The 23,760-nt window shown below is 40.2% G+C and overlaps 1 protein-coding gene and 2 long non-coding RNA genes across 6 annotated transcripts in view; 2 read left to right on the forward strand and 1 right to left on the reverse strand.

Annotated features, from left to right (window-relative positions):
- Positions 1-1,657: 1,657 nt before the first annotated feature.
- LOC103139911 (uncharacterized) lies at positions 1,658-3,625 on the reverse strand. The gene is made up of 3 exons (XR_476450.2): positions 3,390-3,625; positions 2,325-2,392; positions 1,658-2,240 (listed from the first exon to the last, which is right to left on the reverse strand). It is a non-coding gene; the product is annotated as an uncharacterized LOC103139911 (long non-coding RNA).
- Positions 3,626-16,252: 12,627 nt separating this feature from the next.
- On the forward strand, positions 16,253-17,762 carry LOC103139912 (uncharacterized). The gene is made up of 6 exons (XM_007554783.2): positions 16,253-16,402; positions 16,479-16,588; positions 16,668-16,720; positions 16,789-17,058; positions 17,137-17,638; positions 17,707-17,762. Exons 1-5 carry the CDS (start codon positions 16,265-16,267, stop codon positions 17,625-17,627), a joined length of 1,062 nt encoding a protein of 353 aa, XP_007554845.1. The 5' UTR covers positions 16,253-16,264; the 3' UTR covers positions 17,628-17,638; positions 17,707-17,762.
- A 1,049-nt stretch (positions 17,763-18,811) lies between these two features.
- The window catches only part of LOC103139914 (uncharacterized), a 36,609-nt gene continuing 31,660 nt past the window's right edge, over positions 18,812-23,760 (forward strand). For 2 of the 4 annotated variants that reach the window (XR_001662465.1, XR_001662466.1), the window contains exon 1: positions 18,812-19,228. This is a non-coding gene — a long non-coding RNA (uncharacterized LOC103139914). The remainder of the gene's footprint in view (positions 19,229-23,760) is intronic. The other 2 variants (XR_476452.2, XR_001662467.1) reach the window with 2 other exon arrangements.

The raw sequence follows: 23,760 nt of genomic DNA on the forward strand, positions 1-23,760 counted from the left end.
CATTGAACACATTCATTCCTTTCTCTCTCTCTCACACACACAAACACACACACACACACAAACACACACACACACACAAACACACTCTCACACACACACACTCTGGCAAACACACACAGTTCACGCAGACAGATTATGTCTGAGACAGTCAGCGCTCCTGCCTTCAATTAACCTCACAAAGACAGGATCACTTACACGCTCATGATGCTGATAGCAGGAGGGAGACACTGAGGACCGTGTGTGTGTGTGTGTGTGTGTGTGCGTGTGTGTGGAAGTGGTTGCAGCCTGTACAACACGACAACGACTGATACAACAGCGAACTTATTAGAGAAGGACATCGTGTCATATCATCTGTCTTTGGAGAAGATTTCTTTTTTTCATTTTTCACATACAGCAACACATGCTACTGAAAATAGAGGAGATAAAAAGAAGTGAAATGTTCCAACAATTGAAGCGGTAATCTAAACACCAGCAGTCAAAGTAGAATATATGACAAACTTCAGTGTGTTTCATTGAGATTTCAGACAAAGGACCAACACAAAGTAGTTAGAATGTACAGGTAATTATGAAGGAAAAAATCTGGAAAAAAAAAGGTCCATTTTAATTCTAATGAAAAACAATCCAGAACAGCAGGGGCAACCCCAAGTGGGGGGCCTGGAGAGGCCACGGCCCTCTCTTCAACCACAACGCTCCTCCCAGAGAGTCATGTTTAGCTCATAAGAGGTCTTAGAGTCAATTTCTTCAATCAAGACAGAGATGTAAGACTCAATAAATAGCTTTATAAAATCCAAAATAAAATTAGAAAAATGTTTTAATATAGACTGAGACAGTTTATTTTCAGATATTTGTTGTTTCTTCTTAGTTATTAAACTAAGAAGAAACAACACATTTCTTCTTAGAAATTTGTTGTTCCTATGAACAAATTTCTCAGAAACAACAAATTTCTTAGAAACTTCTTAGAAATTTGTTCTTAGAAACAAATTTCTGGCCGCCCCCCTGAAATTCAGCTGGTTGTATTTATAAGTAACCCAACTACTGAAGGCCTCCAATGTTTGTTAAATAACATTAGCGAACAAGCAGCATCAAGAAACACTGCCGACCGGTTGGGGAGAAAGATGTGAAGTTTAAAGCAGAATAAGGTTGTAAAACAGGCTTTGAACACAGAGCTTTGTTCAAGCCGTCATCTGAAAACAAAGCTGATGAGATTATTTAGAGAAATAGCCAGAAAAATAAACATAAGAAGTTCTGTTTGCAGTTTGCCAGAAGCCCTGCAGGTCAGACAGGACAAAAATCTTAATTTTGTCTCTGAATCAAAGCATACCAAATCCACAAGACTGGGTCGGAGGCTTGTCTTCTGGCAGGACAACCAGAACCACACAGCCAGAGCCACAGTGGAACAGTTCAGATATAAATAGCTATAAAGTTTAATTTCTTTTTGCTTTGCTTTTCTTTTTACAGATGTTCTTCATGAACTCTGACTGAGATTAAGATTATCTGTTTTTCCAGGTTCAAGTCAGTAGAAACAAAGACGTGCGTCTGCGACTCCTGCATAAACGGGATTCTGTAAAGTCTTGACTCGGAAGGGCTGAATAAAAAAAAGGCACACCACACTATTCAGATTTTTATTTGCATACATTTTCAAAACACACAAAAAAGCTATACTTTGTGTTGATTTAACTTGTGAAAAACACATAAAACACACATATGTTTTTGGTCCTAAAGCCAAAGAAAATGTGGAAAGAGTTAACTGGGGAGTGAATACTTTAGCAATATGTCTTTATTTGTCTTATAAATGTTGGTATGCAACATTGATGTACTGTGCAAAAGACAATTAGAAGCATACTGCAGACAAAAACACTGATGAAGCTCCCAAACACATTCAAATCAATTCAGTTCCTTTGATACTAGTATTAATAAAAAATAATACAATTATTCGGTAAAATCGACACACAGACGGTTTGGAGTGAACTGACAGAACATATTCCTTTAACTTTGACTCATCCGTCGTTATTTCAGCTTTACTGATTCATATATAAACACACACACACACACACACACACACACACACACACACACTCCCTGATTCCTGCTGAACGACAGGAAGAGGAGAGGCAGAGCAGAGAGGGAGGGGGGCTGTGCGATTAGTTTCAGGGTTCTGGGCCACTTGATTGGCAGCTGGCAGCATATGGAGCTGTGAGGAAGGTTTGCCCACGCTCACTTCTGAGGAAACAAATATTTGCCTGAAGGAGAGCAAGCGAGAGGGAGAGAAAAAAATATTAATTAGTTTGCAGACGCACCGAGAGATAAAAGTAGGCAAGACATACCCATCAAAAGGCTGCAGAGTTAGCTGCAAAATGGAAATTTTCCCCAAGTTGACAGATCCGACGGGCTGCTAACAGAGCCGAGGGTAAGAACACATGTGAGCCGGGAAAACACCGAGGTGCACAAACAAAAAAAGAAGCCAACGCGGAGCCGGCGTTAACATCTGCGCAGGTTCACACACTTTGTGAGCGAAATTAACATTTAGATGCAGATCTTTCACACCTCCGTGGCTGTCGAAATTATTTCTTAATTATAATCTGCGATCAAAAAAAGTCTGGGGGAAAGAATTGACACACGTGAGCGAAAGCTGTCAGAGAAAGGAAAACAGAGAAATTCACTCCAGCTTTAAAGAAACACAAAAGAGCGGGAGTTTATCTCCAATTCATGCAATGTATTTCATGTCACAGAGAAACCTGGACTACTTACTGCTGCTAAAGAGATGGGGAAAAAATAGAAACGACACATTTTATTTTCTCATCATGAGCTCCGTGCTGTTCAGTTTTAACCATTATTAAAGAGTGGAATAGAAAGAGCCTTTCTTACTGGTTAGCTTAAATAGCTAACAAAGACATTAGCAACAGACCATGTCTGTTTAGAAGTAAAACTATTGAAAAGTTTATATAGTTTTTCTCTATGGGCGTCACATGTTTCAGCGGTAGATGTTTGATTCCTGACCATGCTGCATGTCTTCCACTTCTCTCTCTGCCCGTCTTTCTGTCCATCTACTGATAAAAGTCACTAGTGCCACAGAAACCTTTTTAAAAAAAGTCTGGCAGTCCAAATTGTTAGGTTAAACACCTAACAATTCAAGCTAATCAGCAGATAAGCAAAAAAAAAGCACTCTTTCTTTAGCTAGCTATGCTAAGCTAGCTAGAAAAGGGGAAAATATTCAAAGTTTTACAAAATTTGAAACATTATTAAATGTATAACACACCCAAAAACTGGCACAGGTCTAACGTACACATAGAGTATGTCTCTAATCTTGCTAACCTGTGTTAGCATGGTTTTGAGAGGCTTTAACCTGGACTAGCAAGCTTAAAACCATGACAGAATGAATATATGCTAACCTTTCTAACCCAGAGTCCTGTGACCATTGCAGAAAGCTCAGAAAATCAGCCATCAAAATGTGTGTGGTGTTCTTGTTACAGATTTTGAGAGGTTCAGGCTCCGTCCTCCATCGTGTCTTCAAACTAACATGCTTCTGGGTGAATGTAGCTAACTATGAATGTAGCTAATCGCCAAGTGGCTTTCTGAAGCCGCACCCAGGCCTGATTACTGCCTGAACTGTAGTCAAGAAATAAGTTAAGCAGAACCTGAACTTACAATGTGAAATAAGCTAAAAAAAATAAATATCAAACAACAGCACTTCCTGTCCCAGTTTAAAGAAACAGGAACACTGGCGGCCATTCCCAGGAGTGCTAACCAACCAAAATTACTTCAAGAGTTCATCCATGTGGTCACAACAGAATACATAATAATGCTTAAACGCAGCGCGGGCTTCACTTTAGTTGATTTATTTGTTAATAAGTCCATAAGACATAGGAGCAGTTTGGTTTGGTTCACATTAGTAATCAAAATCTTATTTTAAATTAACATATGAAAGTCAATAGTTAAGCATAAACAGTCAGCATATTCATCTCAACTAACAAAATAAATGAAAAGTCACAGCAAAAGACAAAATAAAATAAAAATAAATAACAGAACAATTTCTCGAGGTTGATAGTGAATTAAAATGCTTCTATGAAGGAATGCACACGCACATCAACTAAACCAGCATCTTTTACTTTCTGTGTGTCAGCTCGGCCGGCCCCGTTAAATCTACTGGTTCCTCACGTTCAGACGCCGAGCAGCCAGCGGTGCTACAGTAACCTTTGCAGTAATCATTTCTATCTGATGGGCCTCTTTAATTAACCTTGTAGGAAATTAATCCCAATGTTAAATGGACAAGAAAAAGATGTTTGATTACCACCACGAACCAACAGGGACTTCTCCTTCTGTCTAATTGCCCAGGAAGCGAGAACAAGGGGGGAAAAAGTAGCACAAATGAGAAACAGAAACAGATAGGCAGAGCGAGGCGAGAGCGGAGAGCAGAGAGGGAAACATCCTGTGGTGTCATTAGCACCCGTGTGAATGTCAGTCAGTCCCTGAAGCACCGATAAGGATTCACTCGGAGGAGACGGATGGAGAGAATACGGGAGAATATCCAGTCAAACGAGAAGGAAAAACACTTTGCATGATATGTGGAATTTCTGAAGAATTTGAAATGAATTTACAGCTAAATCGCTGAACTAAAATGTTTTGCCTTGTTGTATTTTCTACTAGAATGAAAGATGATCAGATCATCCCAGTGGTCAACAGGTGGCCAACGAACTTTAACTGTGCACTGTAAAAAACAACAATAAACAAATTTCTAATTTACGGTAAAATACCAGCAGCTGTAGTTACCAGAATTTTCTATAAATACAGATTTTACCGTGTTATCCAGTTACAGCCCCTTTCAGCAGATCATACCTCGATCCGTGTCCATGCTTGGTCATTTTCCTTCTCTTCAACAAACCATTTTGTATCTCCATCTGTCACAAGTCAGTTTTCTTATCTGGACAGCAAAGTATTCTGCTAAACCTTTCAGATAAACATTCAAAAACATGTTTAATTTAAACAAACTGCATGTTATTTTCCTAAGGCTTTATTTCACACCCTGTTTTCACTGATCACAGTTCAGATTCTTGTTTGGTGGATGAAATGTGGCTGGTTGTGGTTTCATATTAAATCATGACCACGAGTAATTTTTCTGTTAGTAGGTACTGCATCAAATAACAAATCTTTAACGTCGACTGTGAAGAAAAAAAAGGCCCAAATGCAATTATAATAATCTGTAAATCAATCAATAGAAAAGTCCAATCAGACCATTGGATGTTACACATTTTTAAATTTAAGTTCATTTCTGATCACTTTGAACAAGATGTGACTTTTACTCTCTCTCGTATGTATACGGTAAAACAAATAAGAATTGAAAAGTATACACTTGCTTGTGAAATAATTCCCACCTTTGCCACTAGCCGAAGCCCGCGGTTTTACCTCTCACCTTACTGAAGTGAGGATTTTTTTAAGAGAGCAATTACACGGCTACAGATTAATTAAAACGTGCAGCTTGAGAAGTCATATCAAAAACTTAATTAACAAATGTTTTCCACTCTCCTTAAAGAAAAAGAAAGCCTTCTCTCCTCATATCTCCGTACCAAACGTATGTGGCGTTCGCTCTCCCTGACGCCGCTGTGAGCAGCTGCTTCCTTTCTCTTCTAATGTCTTCCGACCTCTGACCTCAGCTCCTCGTGACTCACGCTGTAGCATCATGGCGGCGCGTTGGGTTTGTCATCCATGTTGGCCGTGTCTCCTTATGGGTCGGCTTCCATTGTGTCAATAGTCCAGAGGTCAGCACGGAGAAAACCAGGAGATGTTTTAGTTTTTTATCAGCTGTGTTAGAGTCTGTGCCAATTGACTAAGTGGCGTCATGATTTAAAAAAGTGCAATATTTTGCACTAACAAACTTCATTACTTTTGTTTTCTGTAACTGATTAGATACCTTCAGCTCCATATTTTTTGGGTCAATCTTCAAAACAAGATCGATTTGATTTCATGTTGAACTCCATGATAAAGATAAGCTTACGTAATTCAACGAATTCATCTAAATGGGCGTTCATTTCTGCTTTGGTGTCTAATAGAAAAATTTGAAAAAATAAAATAAAATAAGTGAAGAAAATATGGAATAATATGGAACTGATTAGTTTGAGACTTATTTAGATCTTAGATAACGTACAAATAAACAAGGCAAGGCAAGTTTATTTGTGAAGAATATTTCATTAACAGAGCAATTCAATGTGCTTTACATGACAAACAAAAGAAAAACAAGACAAATATTTCACTACAGCTGAAAAAGCTGAACCTGTGTTGCTGGCTCTTTGTCTGTCAATTCAGTTTCTTTTCTATTCAGCTGAAGAAAGTTACGGCACATCCATGCAAACAACCGACTGGGTTATTGTGTTAACCCGAATGGGTTCATACTGGGACACAGACCGGGTAGTTTTAACTGAAAAACTAATTTGCTTTGAAAATAAACGAGCCTCATGTTCTTCACAGTCCGCCATTTTGAACTCTGGGACAAGCTGATTAGACTTTATTGAAAATATTTCACAACATGAAATGAGTGTAAGAAATGCTGCTGCATAAAGATGACGACATCTGGAGGTTGTGTTATTAACTTTTGTTCACATGAGAACGAGTCTGTCAATTAGCCGCTTAGCTGCTAAGCAGTTAGCGAAAGCTAGTGCTAGCTAGCTAACATTTGCAAATTCACTAAAGAATTGGCTATAGGTCAGTTAAAAAGCTTTATTTGTTTCTATTTTTAGTTTCCTTGATGTTGTTCCTGCTAACTATTTTGTGTTTTGGTCAAATTTAACAATTATTTTTATTTTGGTGTTTAAATCACTGAACTAGAGGAGTTCAGCAGCTAATTGGCATTAGTGTTATCGGGTATTGTAAATGTTTTTATCCACTTGTTTGACAATCAGAGTCTTGTCATGACTGTTTTTAATGCACAATTAATCTAAATAGGAAAATGACTTAATGAAACCCAAATATATTTAAATATAATAAAAGTTGTTCTTTTAGCCAAATCTGTGACGTTAGGCTAATTTCTCCACAAACTGGAACAAACCAATAATCCTACAGTGTTGAAATAAATAAACCCGGGGTTGAGTCAGTCTGTTTGGTCTGGATTAACAAAAATAACACAAAGTTGTTTGATTTATAAACCCAGCTGTTTTTGCTTTGGTGCATTTTTCCTAAACACTTTTGGCCTGACTCTGATCGAATGAGCAGAGTAGAGTTACAAGTGTATTTTCCAGATGGAAAATTATCAACATTCAGACTGAAAACTTCCCAGTTGACCATGAAAAAAACCTCTGACTTAATCTTGCTTGAATTTTATCCAGAAATATGTGTAAATTGTAAAAAAGAAAGACAAAAAAAAAGCGTGTTATATTTCTTGGAGCTGTTTCTTCAGCTGTTTAATTTTAAAGAATCAAAAATCCTCACTGATATCGCACTGATAGAATGTAGCTGCTCCATGACCAGGTTCTGTGGAACATACCTCAAAACTATTTCAGACCTGTCCAGCCGATTTGAGCTGAATGGAGATGAATTAAAGTCTGTTTTTAAGCTTCCATCATTGTAGCTCAAAATGTTCTTTTTAGGTGCAACGTTTCCTTTTCCTACAACAGCTCAATTTCATTCCCATTTAACTTCTGCAGCACGTTTTCATAACCGGGTCGGACAGAAGCCTTGAAAAGTTAGTTAAAAACAAAAGAGGATGAGAATCAAATTCAACATGAAATGTGTTGAAACTGACCAAAGATGAGCCAGAAACAAAAGTAATAAAAAATAATAATAAAATAAAGATTTGAAGGCATCAAAACTGAAAAATTAAAATCCAGTTTGAAAATGTGAGTTTTTATGTAAGATTATACAGCCTGGGATGATCTCTGCAAACCTTCAGGGGTTTATATTAGTTAACAGTATTGCCAAGCTATTTAAATCTGTCAAAACAAGTAAACGAATATTAAAATCAATGCAAAAATAGAAATTGCTCAAGCTGGAGAGATTTCATTATGTCTTCCAGAAAACGTTAAAACTGCAGTGGAGAGACGGTAAATTACAGTAGTGCAATCAAGAGGTGATGAAGGCATGAATAAGTTTTCTGAGGGTCTTTTTGAAAGAATTATAATAATAATATGTTGCTTTGGGTCAAACTCTGACGTGGCTGATGAAAGTGACAGCTGCGCTCACTTACTTCTCTAATTAAACGAAACTTCTCCGACATTAGAACAACGAAAAGTAAGAGGCCGCAGGGTGTAAGCTTACTAACACAAAGAGGTGGGATTTCTAAATATGATCAGTTCAGTTTTGTTTTCACTGAGTTTAAACAAACATAGATACTGTACATATATCTACATTAACCGGTCTTTAATATGTTGTAGACAGTTAAAGGAGAAGCTGCAGTGGGACTGAGAAATTCATCTCATCACATGTCATCAGGAAACATGAATACTTTAATGAATGGTGGCGCAGTCAATGAAAACAAAGCAGGAACCAAAACGGACCCTTGAGGGACGCCACAAGAAATTTGGGGTGAAGAACAAAAGCGCTCCCCTACAACTGTTGACATAATCAGATTTACTTTAAATGTGTGGCTGTTATATACATATATAACATCGCTGTCAATAATTAAAAATAGCGAGTTATCCGTCGATGTTGTTGCTTTCATTGGAGATAAAACCCTCCAGAAGCGATGAGCCTCGGCTGAGCGCAAACACACATGATGTCTGGGTTAGTGTTGCTCCACCATTACCTTCTGCTGAACAGCAGCAAAGGTCAGCATTTTCTACAAGAGGTTAATACAATCACCATTACCGCTTCCTGCTGCTGGGCCGGGACGCAGGAGGAAGAAGAGGAGGAGGAGGAGGAGGAGGATGAGAGCGCGGGCCGAAGCAGACAGAGAAACGGGCCGGCTCTGACATGACAATGACAAATTGCCTTGTATTTATTCAAATTGTGTAACGTGATCCTTTGACTGTGTTGTAATGTGTGTTTCCAGAGTTTGACCCTGCTGATGAGTTAACAATAACAAGCTTGTAACGAGGAGAGGCGAAGACGATGAACTGGGAAGACGTCCAGCTGACAGCGAACGACACTCAGGCAGAAAGACGACAGTCAGGCAACGGCCTCTTTACGTCCCGTCGTCATCTTGTCCAAACCGCTGAATGTTGGACTGCGATTCTGAAAACATTTACCTCTTTTTTGTGAAGTTTTACTTGTAATTACTTTAACAACTTGTTTTATTAATGTTTAGGAAATTAGCAAATAGCATACTTGCTATGTGACTGTAATGTAACTACAATCTGTTCTGACATCTTCTTTTGCTTGTCTGTCTACTTTAATCTTTACATAATTAATTTTGTATGTATGTTGTATAATAATTGGTTAGAAAAATTAAGACAGGCTGATAACATTTTTAAATAAATTTCATTGGACCTCCAAGAGATGGGTCAAGTGGGGTTAGCAGTTGTTATTTGTGGCAAAAATCGTGTTTTACAATCATTCTTGTTTTGTAATCATGTAAAAAAGAGACAGTTTTGTACATGAGTTTAGTTCAAATAAAAATATGATTTAACAATCCATGAGAAAGGGATTGTTTTTTATTACTTCAAAACAAGAACATTGGTAGTCAGGGAGGTAAAAAAAAAAAAAGTTACATCCAAGTTCAGTCTATTTCTACTAAGAAATCAGAGTTTTACAAAGCTGTGAAAAAAGTATTTACACTTTCCGAGATTTCTTCTGTTTATTCTCTTTTGTAAAATTTAAATTATTCAGCTCATCAAGCAAAAATAACTTCAGGAAATATGATAAAGTAATTGTTCCCAAAACCTTCTGGCCTCCATGTTAATTTTCTTAAATCTCAAGTCGCATTAAGAATGACTGAACAACGCTTAGAGGGTGCAAGTAGATCTTTTCTTTTTTTGAACATTTTCAGTGTTTGCTGCGTTAAACAAGATTCAAAACAAAAAACAAACAAAACAAAAAAAAACGCTGACTCATTTTTGGATATTATATACAGAATTGGTCAAAATGGCTGCCAGAAAAAAAATCTGTAAAATTTATGGTAAGATACCAGGAGCTGTGGTTGTTAGAATTTAAATATATAAATATGGTAGAATTTGTATTTATATGGTATATGGTAAAATTCTGTAAAATTCCAGTATTTTACCGTAAATTAGAGACTTTTTTTGTTACAGTGCATCTAATACTGCCACTTATGGAAGAATATTGGTGCCACTGGAAACCCCTTCAGCCCCCCAACATTTCTGACTTTAACTTTCTGGAGCAACAAGATGGATTTATGTGATTTTTGTACAAGACAGAAAATGAATTCCTTTTTTGTTTGTTTGTTTTTTTGGCCCTAATCCTCTTCCGTAGACTCTTTCCGTAAAACTAGTTGAATGTCTTTTTTATGTGTTAAAGCTATCTGTTGAACAATAATTAAAGTGTTTCAAGGCCAATAGTATTTTTTAAAGACAGAAGACCATCATAAGAACATTTAACAGCAAATTTCAATCTGACAAAAGCTGCATATAGTCGAGATATTCTTCATCTGAACTAATTTGCATTTCACTTTCATTCGCACAGGTAAAGACATGATATCTCATTTTCATCTGGGACCTGTTTAGTTTCTCCCTGTAGTGTTTTTCTTTTATTTTTCATTTTTTTCTGCATTACTTCCAGGCTTCAACCTGCACCTGTCTCATAAAGCAAACAGCTGGTTCCTCGCTAAAGAGCTCCAGTTCTCTGCGGCGTTCTGAAAAGCCTTACTCTCTGGCTGAAAGGAGATCTTTCATCGCTGACTCACTGCTTGTGGCGACTTGCCAGAATATTCTAACCCAGACACCTAAACGGTGACAAATGAAAAAGTGGAGGGAGGAAAAAAAAATAAAAAATTCTTGCAGTGTAAAAAAAAACAACAAAAAAACCTTTTTTTTTTCCTCGCAGATCAAAGGAAACTATCGTGTGGTCACAGAGGATTTTTTCTTTTTTTTTTTTATAAAAGCGTTTCCCAGAGTTTTGTGTGAGTCGGAAGTGAAAAAAGGGGGCACCTCTGAGAGTCTGGGGGTTAGCACAACAACTCGGACCTCCTGCACTCTTTCATCTGCCTCTTTCCACATCCCTCCTCTCTTAAACAAATCCTCTCCTCTCTGACAACCTACTAACTCTTAAGTAAATCCTGCGGGATCCCAGTCATTCCTCTGTGACCTCGACAATACCTCTCTGAACTCACACACACACACAAGAAGAAGACAGAACCGTGATCCGTCCAAACAGTGACTTTGCGTGGGTAACACAGTTCAAGTCCTCCTCGCTTTAAAAACCCCAAAAGCCTCACTTTTACTTTCTTTTCTCCTCTTCTCATCCTCTGGAGCGCTCCCTTTCCCCTCCAGCCTCTCTGGAGACTCAGTGATAACCAGAGTGGGAGGAAGGGAGAGGAGGAAGGAGGGATGGAAGGAGGGGAAGGAGTGCGGTGAGAGAGAGCTGCGATGTCCCGACTCAGGGATATTTAATCCTCTCTGTGAGGGGCGAGCGTCTCTCTCCCTGTTTGGCTTGGGCAAGATCAAAAGCGGCGCCTCAGATTTTGGGTGAGATCGCTCGCGCTCTCCTCCTGAGTGGACCGGACTCACACACACTCACACACACACGCACACACACACACACACACACACACACACACACCGGGGGACGATCGGTGAGGACGGTCAAGTTAATCAGGCAGTGATTGATGGTTTATTACTGCACAGTTTGAATCCTTTTCCATATGAGTTCATTGACAAAAATAAACACGTCTCATCTGCGTTCATAGAAAGTTTTTTTTTTTACAAAACCTTCCAAAAGTATTATATACAAGCTCAATCTTCAACATGTTCTACTGAAATATTGTTTAGAAAGGGTTCATGCTCACCCTCAGCGCTGGAGCAGCTGAGTGAAGCTGCCTCCTCTCCACCATCTTCAAATCAGACAAAAATGGTGTCAAACATTTTTACTGCTTTGTGCAGCAAAAAAAATAAAAAAAATATTTGTGCTGCTTTGGCTTTGGAGATTTGAATGAAAGTTTAAAGGTCATTTTGATTTTGTAAAAGTGTGGGGAGAGGCGGCTGGTTGACCTTTCGACCTTTAAACTTTCATCAATATCTTCAAAGCCAAAGCAGCACAAACAAAATTTTTTGCTGCACAAATGTAATTGAGTTCATTGACATTGTATTTGTCTGATTTGAAGAATGCGGAGGGGGGGGGCTGGTTGACCTTTCATGACCTCTGGAAACATTTCTTAGTATCTTTAAAATAACAGCGGCACAAACAAACAAAGATTGCAGCACAAATGTAGCACTAACGTTTGACACCATTTTTGTCTGATTTGAAGATGGTGGGGAGGCCAGCTTCACTCAGGTGTGTGTAGCATTCAGGTAGAAAACGGTAATGAGCAAAACTCAGTAGAAAGACAGAAGAACACAGAACAAGGAAAACTTTTTGAACAATCATCTAGAAATGGACGACACAACTGCAAGCCTAGCTATAAAAAGCCTACGAGAATACGTTAAAGTCTGTAATTTTATTGTGAGAAAATGTGAAAAAGGGGTGCGGATAGTTTCATCAGGCCCTGCGTATCACTCCGTTTCTACTCCAAGAAGGCAGGACAGAGTTTTTATGTGTAGTTTCACGCAATTTTAAAAACAGTTTCATTACAAGTCGCTTCTCTGGGGGACAAATGACTCTCCGCCTTGACGTTTCTCCAGCTCTGACTCAGCTGAATAACGTCACACCGTCCTGTAACCGTCCTGACCGTAAGCACGGCGTCTAAAATGACTTCCACTGACTTTTGCAGTAAATCTCCTCCCCCTCCCCCCAACTGTTTATAATATTACTTAAAAGATATCCTGTGAGTCGCGAAGTGAGTTCATTTTGAGCGTTTTCTGTTTCGGTGCCCAGAAGGAGTTTGTGAACAGAGGGAAGTGCAAAGAAAAAAAAAAGCGCACGGCGGACGATAACAAAAAGTGATGATTCCTCTGTTTCCTTTTCTATTTGTATTTTAATTTCATCCTGGAGCGCACAGACGTACGCACACACAGAAAAAAAAAAACGCAGAAAGCCCCGGCTCCCCGTGCCACTCGGCTTCTGAGGTTTGCAGGTCTCTGATAGCAAGCCTCTGAAATGGAAAAGAGATAAGAGTAAATAAACAAATAAATAGAATAAAACAGAATTTGTGCTGGTTCAGTGCTCACAGAGGGGGGGAGGAAGTGAGGCGAGGGGAGCACTGGAGGAAGTGCACTCGGCGAGGCGAGCCCTACGAAGATGCATTCTCAATAAAGCGATGCAAGGTAAACACCTAAGTGAATTCAAGCTGGCGCCATTTATAGGGTGAAATCTGTTGAGGCCGTACGCTGATATATGGAGAGAGAGAGAGAAAGAGAGAGAGACTAACAAGCCACGTTGTTTCTGCGATATGATCTTTGCCTTTTTACAAAAAAAAAAAAAGGCGCTTTTATTTCCATAACAATGAAGTTATTTGGTGTTTGTCAGCTAATTCTTCACGGGCCCGCGTCGCTTCCCGTGCAGAGGCACCGGACCAAACGGTGTGCCTTTAAAGCGGCGCCATGGCTTTTGATGAGCAGCATCGCCCTCACGCCACTCCTGCAGCCTTTCTTCTCCGAGGTTGCTTAATTACACTATCATAGTCTGTTAATTACCTTATCAGCGGCGCATAATCCCGCGGTCAGCGTCTTGTATGTACGTATCAAAGCAAAGCGGGTCTCTTTCATGTGCTCTTTCTTTTATTTTGGTCCTGATTAGTGAATTCAGGGGCTTTGTGAGATTGCAAGCGAAGTTTGTTGTTTTAACTAATAATTAAGATCCTGAGGAGGAAATACATATACATATATATAAAAAGGTGTGCTTGTTTAATTAATTGTGTTTGTTTAGTGTATCGTAGCTCAAACTGCTTGTTCTAATTGTTCCCCCTGAGATTTAAGCTTTTGTCATGTAATAGAAGACGAATCAAATCAACCTCGGTTTGGTTGTTTTGATGTGAGAAGAGCTTGTTTTTACCCACTTTGAGTATGTAAAAAAAAAAAAAAAAACATTTTCAGAGTGGAAAATATCGAAAAGTATGGAAAATTAATGTACTCAGTGGATTCATCCAGGCTATTAAAAAGGTATTACTCATCATGATGCTTAGTCACACAGTGATAGTGATTCAAGCAGCATGTTTCAGTCAGAAGCTGAACTGCGGTCATCATAGCCACAATGTCATATTTATTTTTGAGCCTTTTACCCTGCATTTGAACTGCTAGACTGATGATAACACAAATAAATTAAAAAAATGATATTTTCTTTGGCTAAAAGTCACTAGCTAGGCAGCTCAATTATATACATGTAGCACCTATCAATCAAACTTCTGAAAAAATAAACCTGTTAAGGAGCCACCAAATTACTACATAAGGAAACGACATAAAAACTTCAGAAGAAGACGATCCGAAAAACCTGTTTTCCCTCTCCTTACCTGTGGTGGCGCTGCACCAAGAATAAATGAAGGAAACGACACAAAAGCCTCAGAAGAAGACATGAGCGCAACTTCCTTCTTCACAAAATGTAAGTAAAAATTGAGGAGCGTCAGATTTTAGCCGCTGTAGGATTTCTTTTAGGTCTTTGGCAAAGGACCTCGAGCCATTTCTCCCGCTCGCGCTACACATGTGTTTGTTTTGGTTGTATTTACCCACAATGCCCTGCGTTGTAGTCCACTTCCTGCTTTTGGGGCGGTCTCTCCCATCCGTTTGCATTCGAACCTCTCCAGAGTTCACGTCAGCCGAACCAAAACAGGCGGTTCCGCATCAGAATTCAATTACTCAGCCACGCCTCCAAATAAACCGAACTTTCTTGACAAAATAAACAGGGCTGTAGCTTTAAGAATGCCTGTAAAATTATTTCACTTAATTTGTTCTCAGCATATTTGTATCTGCCCTTGTTTATAGTAAACACTGAGGACACGTTTCACCCAATATGTGGCGACCCATGTCCACATACAAACAGTCATTGTGGTGATTATGCCAAGAGAAAACATTCATGTTCCCTGTGTTATAATACCAGTAGCAAACTCTACTCTCTCTCACACACACACACGCGCACACACACCCCCCCACACACACACACAGCTCTGTTCGCCAAGCAACAGCCTGGTATTTTTTTTTTCTTTTTTGAATGCCAGCCTATTTCTGTTTATGCTGCACAGTTGGATATAGCCCTCAGGTGAAACAACACACGCACACACACCCAGACACACATTTCTATGCACATGGTCACACATATGCAGGTTCATTAGCATGCTAATTGGAGGTGAGGACAGTGTGGTGTGGAGGTGGTAGAGAGCAGCTCCAGTATATTAATCACAGGCTCAGGGAGACCATCTGACTTCCCAAGCTGCTCTCTCAGAGGCCTCCGCTTCTGCAAAGTGTGGGAGGAGGAGGGTTCAGAGCGCCGTATGACCGCGCCGCACACATGTGGAAGCTACATAGACTCCTCTTCATCCGTGCACTGAGGTACCGCCGTCCACCCACTCGGCCCAAATGCTCGCGTCTCCATTTTAAGCCGGTCACTCTTTGGCCAGCTGGTGAACAAGGAGCGCTCCGTTTATCTTCAATCCATAAACTATACATTTATAGCAACTTTCATGTGTTTCATACGACTTTATGCATAATCTCTGTCCATCAAGTCTTTCTAAAAGTGTTCTGTTACTGCAACTCTTTAATTTTTAGGTCCTTCTTCCTGTTTTTTCAGAGTTTACCTGGTTTTCTATTCTTTATTTTGGATTTTAAGTGTGGCAAGGAAATCTTGTCTTCAAAAGTAATCCTTCTGTTTATTTCAACAATAAAACTGTGAAGATTCTAATGACGAAATGTGTAATTTCGAAGCTGTACACTTCAATCAATTAAAATGGTAATTATTCTTTATGTTTCTGTTTCAAATGGCAGGAAGAAAATGTTGATACTGACCTTTATGTCACCTTGAAACATGGCCAAGTGCTCCAAATGTAGTTAATACAGCTGTGCTTTTCAGCTTGCCAAAAAATAACTTTTGAATGTGATATCTCTATGTGCACTAAAAATTAATGGTATCAAAATTTGGAAGAAAAATACCCACAACACATGTTGAGAACATCTGTATTTATATGTGCAAGTTTGGAGGAGAAGTAAGTTGGTCAAGATGTTGGAATATTTTAAAGTTTTCATTACACAACATCAAATTAAGCTGATAATGTCTGTCTGGCATTTTTGTGCAGCACAATTCCAACATGGAAGTGGAAAATCATCAAACATGTCCAGAAAGTCACAGCGGACCAAGAAACAAGAGAGCAGCACCACAAACTGTTAACACAAAACTTACACGTCACACTTCTCTAAGTTCAAAGTACTGCAGTGCACAGTTAGAGGTAAACTGTGAAAGCTAAACTCTAATGTTTCATCTTCTTTTGTTGAAGTGATTCTTCACCAGCTGTGTGTCGTTAGCTCATTAGACTGATTGGTCAGGGCTGGCTCCTGCTGACAGATTTAAACCCTCATGCTGTCACAGTTTCACTGCTGCTCTTCACCATGATGACTTCTCAGGTCCTCCTGGGGTATGCTGTGTGCTTATGTTTCTCCAGCTCCATGTTGGCTTTTTAAATCTGGATTGGTGACATTTTCTTGTGTTTCCAGGGTGTCCCTCTTCCTCTGGCTGATTCTGGATGTTCGTGGATTCTCTGTGAAAGGTATTTAATACAGATTTTCCTTTGCACAAAGTGACTAAATCTAACTGTAAAATGTCTCTTGGGCCCAGGTTTGCAATCTCCACACAAGAGGAGCGGTGGCACCACTGCAGAGGGGAATGTTGCTTCTCGCAGAGCAGGTTCTGGCTCCAGTGACCCTGCAGGTGTTTCCATGCAACAGCCTCAGTCTGTGTGGCCTGTGTTTGTCGGTGTGAGCACTATGCCTGCTGCTGGATATGCTGCAGGTTCTATTCCAGCAGGCTACTATAGTGGTGCTTCCTACATACCAGGTTCTGCTGCCGGCTCTACACAGGCTGCAGCTGGTCAGTCTTCCCTCCCAGGTAACGAGTCTCAAACTTGGTTCAACTAATCTGTGGCTGAATTGAATGTGACCTGCTTCATATTTCCACAACATTCAGAAGCAAGGTGGACAATTGCTCCTCAAGCATCAAATGCACAACCCCAGGGTTCCAGTGCCCTTCTGCCTCCTCATCCACCACCAGGACCCCCTTTAATGACCCTTCAATCTGGAGAAACCTCCAATGTTGTGAAGGAAGCTGAACTCGGGAGCTACCAGCAGCAGATGGTGGAGTTTGGTTATCCAGCTGGCCATATGGGGCCTGGCCAAAGTCTTCCACTTGTTGCAACACCAAGTCTTGGTGTGGGTGGCTTGTGGGGTTACTCTTCATCCTACCCCCATCCATACTCTTATCCCTACCCTTACTTTGACTACAGGCTCCTGTATGGTCTGTACCCTCCTGGCACCTACACAACCTTCAGCAGAAACCTTGAGAAGGGCACAGACTACTACAGACCAGCCACTATCAGAACAAACATGGCTCTGATGCTCCACAAATGCCCCAGAACCCTGGAAATGGCCAGTAGAAGGTCTAACCAGATGAGGATGTGATTCTGCAACTGGTAAAGATGGATCACAAGTCCCAATTGCAGATGGCAAACTGTTTGGCTTAACCCTTGTTTCTTTTCAGATGACTGGTCCTGGCAGACGACTTAAATTATTCAATAAAGTCTTCAAAACTAAAGTACAAAGTCATTTTGTGTGGTTCTTGACGGGGAATTGCCTTCAAAATCTAAAAGTAACTTGTTCTCTAAAACTAGCCATTAAAATTAAGTTTAATGACTTGGAATACCTATAAATGAGCTAACTCTTAAAACTTTCAATTGGACTGGTCTAATTATTAAACATCCTTTCAGAGGATGGGATGTTGGTACTAATGTAGACATCTTTGAATTTGCAGGTAGAATGCCCTTTTAATTTAACATGGCCAAGGCAATTATTGCAAGGCCAACACTTGACGTTTCCTTAGCTTATGGGTTATCAGATTCGTTTCTTGGGTTTTTAGCTTTGAAAAGTTCCAACAACTTTTTTTTTTCCCCCTTATGTTGGGTTCTTTAAAAATTCTATTAAAATGGCCATGTTGAGTTATTTATACATAAATGTAAGGACAGAGACTTATTCTCTTGACTTGTGTATGTTTCAAATGAGACTGATTGCACACAACTGAATCCAAAAAAACTCCACTTTATTGAAAAGTTTAGCTATTTATCCTCTTTCCACTATCTCGCAATTATGCACTGCTTTCTGTTGGCATAGCCCAGAAAATAAAGAATGCACCCCAAGTGTGTGGGAAGGGAGGATGTGGAAGTTGGTCCTCCATTACTCTGTGCCTTAACTTTTTTTTTTTTAAAAGGACATAGTACACTGTTTGCCATTTTTATATATATTTTTTTCTTTAACAGTATGCAACAGTGGCATGCTTTGCCATTATTTACTTTAATTCCCAAAACACCAATGTATGTTCTGATACCTGCTGGGGAAAAATATCAACAGTTAACAAAAAATGTATTTTTTGGGGAAACAAAAGAGGCCAACTGGCAGCCATCATCGCCTTGTTTTGCTCTCACTGTCTGGGGCTTCAGCACAGTCCTGCTAAGTAGAAGGAGACTGACTAATAATGCCCTGCAGCTACTCTAATCAGTCTCAGCCACTGGTGTAACCAAAGCACAGCTCCACCTTTTCATCTCTGCATTTGAGGCAAAACCACACCTTGCTTCATGATGCGCATCACAGAACTCTAAAGGGAAAGTTTCAGAGTTGCTGCCTTTACCATGTCCACAGCCATGCGACAATTCAACAAGCCATGCCGTGACGAGTAAGGAACAAAAAAGTTTGTGGGGAAAACGCAGGGGGAAAAATTGAAAGGCTGCTTCTTTTGCACAGAAAATCCCTGATCTACCGAAGTGTTGACAGTCTTTTGCTCAGTCACACTGACGTTGTCAGCACTCTTTCAGAAAACAGCTTCCCAGTTCAGCTTTAAATGCTGAACCTGCCAACAGTTTGTTGACTTTGATGTAATAACCAAAGTCGACCAGCTGGGGGAGTCTAGCGGTAGTGAGCCACAGTAAAGGACACGGAACTTCCTCGATACACGCTGTAGCGGAGGAAAGAGCGTCTCTGTGGCTCATTTATCAAATTATTTCCCTTTTCAGGTAAGGGTTTACACATGAAAGTACCTGTACTGTTGTAAGTTGGTTTACTAATTCTTAAAAAGCTGGTGAATTCGCTTTGTTACAGACTATATACATACTTTGTTGTTAGCCACAGTTAGCCGATAGCTCACTGCAAACGATGCTAACCAATGTGTGAATGTAGCATTATGTGTATTCCAGCTGTAGACAGCCTTTTATACATGAGACTGGAAATGTTGCATTTATGTTCTGAAATTAATTAATGAAAAATATAGAAGACTTGCAGTAAATTTGTTTATTTTGTATGCGTTATCTGTTGCTGTCATATTTGTGCCATGATGGTTTTGTAAGAAAACCATACTGTTGTTTTAAGCTTCATCGTTGTGAATGTATGTAAATTACAATAACTCAATCAGAACACGTTGTGGCAGAGGAAAGAATGTGTTTGAGGCTCATTTATTGAATTATTCCTGTTTTTGAGGGCTTTCACACATACTCTGAAAGATTTGCAGCTTTAAATGCAACAAAAAGTGGTTTTGAAAAGTACCGACTGCAGGGTCAAATACAAATGCTTGCCACACTTAAGGTTTTTGCTTTTGGCAAAACGCTATTGTAAGCCATGCAGCATCATCTATCAATTCAAAATTATGTCTACTTGATGCAGCTCTGTCATAAGCAACTCTAATAATGCACATTAAAGTTTGTGGTTGTAACTTGACAAAATGTGAATAGGTTTGTTTGCCACACACTTTCCCTCACTAAGGTCACATCATAGGCTTATTTCTAAATGCACCAGATAGCTAATAAATCAGGAGTGAGTTTATAAATATGTCAAAGACCCCACAGAGATGAGCGAGAGAAAAAGAGCCCAGGCAACAGCCAAAAGCAACCTGCTGTTACTGTAACAAGGGACCCTGATAACACGGTAATAACAGGCTAATCGTATTTGGGTTCAGAAATCACAACATGCTAATTCAATTAGCTTAATAAGCCCCTGTAGATAAAGGGCTTGTTTTGGATGTCGTGATTGGCTCGGGGTTCCAGCGAGGCGGTCCGGTGGGGTAGATTGTCTCAGCGTTCATTGCCACCAGTAGACAGTACAACTACCAGTTGGATACATTATTATATTTGTTTGTGACCATTCAACTTCCCACAGTCCTTGGTCTCTATTGATGCCACCTAGAGGATAAATCATGTAAAAAAAAAATAAATAAAAAAATAGAGCTTAGGATCCATTTTTGGTCCAGATGTGACCAACAAAACTAACTCTGTCTTCTGTAAACTCCACATCCTCTTAAAGTTTCAACAATGGAGCACGAAAAGTCGCTCATCCCTCAGAAAACTGTTGTGCTTTTTATATATATATTTATTATTGTTTGTCCTCACAAACACGCAGCACAATGGCAGACAAAACCATTCTTAGTCTATTGTCCCGGCGCTGTGTCTCAGTTCACTCAGAGCGTCTGTCTCAGCGCCTCGGCTCTTTGTGTGGAGAGATGCTCAGAAAAGCATGGCTGCATTGTTTCACGGGGGCTGAGGATGAGAATGGGACTGTTACAGTGCAGAGAATTGGCAGCTGAGCCTGGCGAGGAGATTCTCCACACAGTATTAGGGAGAAGGATCACAACGCTCCACCGCCACGCTGGCCCCCACTCACCCTCCGCGCGGCACACAAACACAACCCAAACGTACACCCACCCCTTCTCTGTGAAATTTCCAATCTCTCTTAACCCTTTGTTTCTCTGCAGATGAGCTAATCTGTTTATGGGGTGTTTTGTGAGGGGTGCCTTTTGTTTGCATGTACACACACACACACACACACACACACACATATATATTAATCTGCAGGCCAGGAGCCAGCTGACACCAGCAGAATATACCACCTATCCCTAGAGATTTCCCCCCTATGCACACTCACACACACATTGTTTATTCCCTTTCCTTTCCTTCTTTCAAATATACATGCTTGTGTACATACAAGTCCGGCTACATGCATATTTTACCTGACTGTGGTAATAGAAAGCAAGGGGGAGGGAGGGACTCATGGCAGATAAGAGGGCAATGTCAACCGAACGGATGGTGTCTGGAGGCAGGGAGCTGCTGTAAACAACGCAAGCTTGTATTTAAAGAAGGATTTGTTCAGGAGTTGAGAGGAGGGGAGCGCACAGCTGGATCTTTGCTCTACACATCAGCAAAGAACTAAAAAAAGAAAGGATAAGACAGACGGGGAAAAAAGAAGAAATCAGTGGAACCAGGGCTGTTTCTCTCCTCACTCCCGACTGGATCCCCTTCATCAAACGTCACAGCAATTTGAGAGATTAGACAGCGCGGATTAGACCAAAAGGCTGCTTCTTTCTCAGGCGTCTGATGCCATTGTGCTTCCATTCTTCCCCAGCCCTTTCATATCATAAGACGATATTATACCGAGAGGTGGTAAGACTCTCGCGCTCACAATGGCGGCGTCTCGGCTGATTCGCCGACTGTAGGATACGAGGGGGGTAATTATGTAAGAGGTAAACACCTTTCTCCCTTCCTTACTTGTTTATTAGTTTGCCTTACCAGATTTCTCTGCCTACACTTCTTCTCTGATTAATGAGACGCACGCAAACTTGCGCGCACACACCCTCTGAGGCACGTGCTCCCCCTCTCACCAACTTAGCAGTGCTATTAGTAATGATTGAACCCTATCCAGTGGATGTAATATATTAGCAGGCAGATTATTCTGACGTTAAAACATGTTCCCTGCGCTGACAGCATCATCAATCACCCTCACACTGCTTGTGAAGACTCACACACTGGACATAATTGCTTCAGCATGGGGTTTGGGGGGGGAGGTGAGGTAGGAGCTGGCGGTGTGCGGGGGGATGGCGAGAAGCGGGAGAACGTGTGAGATTTAGAGTGAGGATTTGTATATTCATACAGAACAGCCGAGAACAGAGGACAATGCGCCGTGGAAACTACTGATGTTGATGGAGATTGGTCAGAGAGGAGCTCTAATTTTAGACTTTGCTCATGACAAAGTATTTACAATCACTAGAGTGAGAGAGACTAAATGTAACTAACACAAGTTGCCTCTATGGATGCATTCACATCAGCCCTGTTTACACCAGACTTTCGCTTGCCTTGAGAGTGAGATTCGTTTGAGGAGATGGGAATGTGCAATCGAACTCTGATGTGAACCCTAGTCCACCTAAAAACCTAGGTTTTGGTTCGGTGGAAGTGAACACTGGTGCTGTTTGAATGCAGGTGGATGGGGACCAGTCCAAAAGCAGGAAGTGAACTATACCACAGGGCATTCTGGGTAAATAGAAACAAAACAAATGCATGTGTCTAGCTCAGGAGAAATGGCTTAGTCTTTTGCCAAAGACGAAAGAGAAATCCTACAACTATGATGCTACTCAATTTTGTTTACTTTTTGTGAAGAAGGATGTTGCACTAAGTTTCTTCTTCTGAGGTTTTTGTGTCGTTTCCTTCAGTGGTTCTTGGTGCAGCGCCACCAAAGCTGAGGAGGGGAACAGGGCTTTCAAAGGGTTTGATTTGATTGACATGGTGTAGTGTGAAAGTGAACCGCACCAGCTGGAGATGTAAGAGATGTTGCAATTTTGGCCCCCAATTGAACCAAGGTTACCGGACTAGTGTGCTTTGATGAAAAGCAGTTTTGCTATATTTAAAGATGGCAATTATGAACATAAGCAAAATTTGACAAAAGGGGCATTCAGATCTTAAAGTACCTCTTTAGGAGGAAGGAGCGTTATCACAGGTTCTTTCTCTCTTCCCAACAAACTTAAGTGTTTACATCCCTCCTGGTATTTGCATAGGTTTTCTTTTTCTTTAATAGTCTGTTGGTGTTTTTATAAGCACAAATACTCTTGCACATTTTCATTGCCCACACACAAAAGCCATTGACATAGATTCAATGCAACTGACATTCAAATATTGCAGCAGTAACCCTATCATAACATTATCTAATATCAGGTTATGCTATGCTGCGACTCCCTCAACAGTCTTCAATTTCTGTGCCGTTTCAACCACGGAAATACCAAAACATTCAGCTCTTTCTCAACATGAACTCCGCTTTATATTACTTTTATACACCCATCCATCCATTGTTTAAATCTTTATTAGGCCATGAGGGCTGGTGCCTCTCTGCAGTGGGGTACAACCTGGCAATTTATCACCAGGCAACACAGAGGAACAACAGGACAGAACCGCTTTGAGATAGGTCAACAGTGTTAACCCGTGTCACCCTGCAGCTCTATAACTTTCACACGTCTTAATATATTTAACTTTTTCTAAAAATTTTCTTGAAAGAGTATGGTGCATTTTGAAGACTAACAACTTCCTTTGGCTAGAAACCAATTTTAAAGAGGTCACATGGCTTTTACCAAATCAATACACTTTTCGATATCTTTTAGCATTTCTGCAAAAATCATTGTTTAAATAGTTTGGTTACACATTTTTTTAAAATACAGCTTACCGTATTTTCCGCACTATAAGACGCACCTAAAAACCTTCAATTTCTTCAAAAGCCGACAGTGCGCCTTATATATGGA

The sequence above is a fragment of the Poecilia formosa genome, unplaced genomic scaffold (genome assembly GCF_000485575.1).
Source record: "Poecilia formosa unplaced genomic scaffold, Poecilia_formosa-5.1.2 Scaffold66, whole genome shotgun sequence".
NCBI classification, from domain to species: domain Eukaryota; kingdom Metazoa; phylum Chordata; class Actinopteri; order Cyprinodontiformes; family Poeciliidae; genus Poecilia; species Poecilia formosa.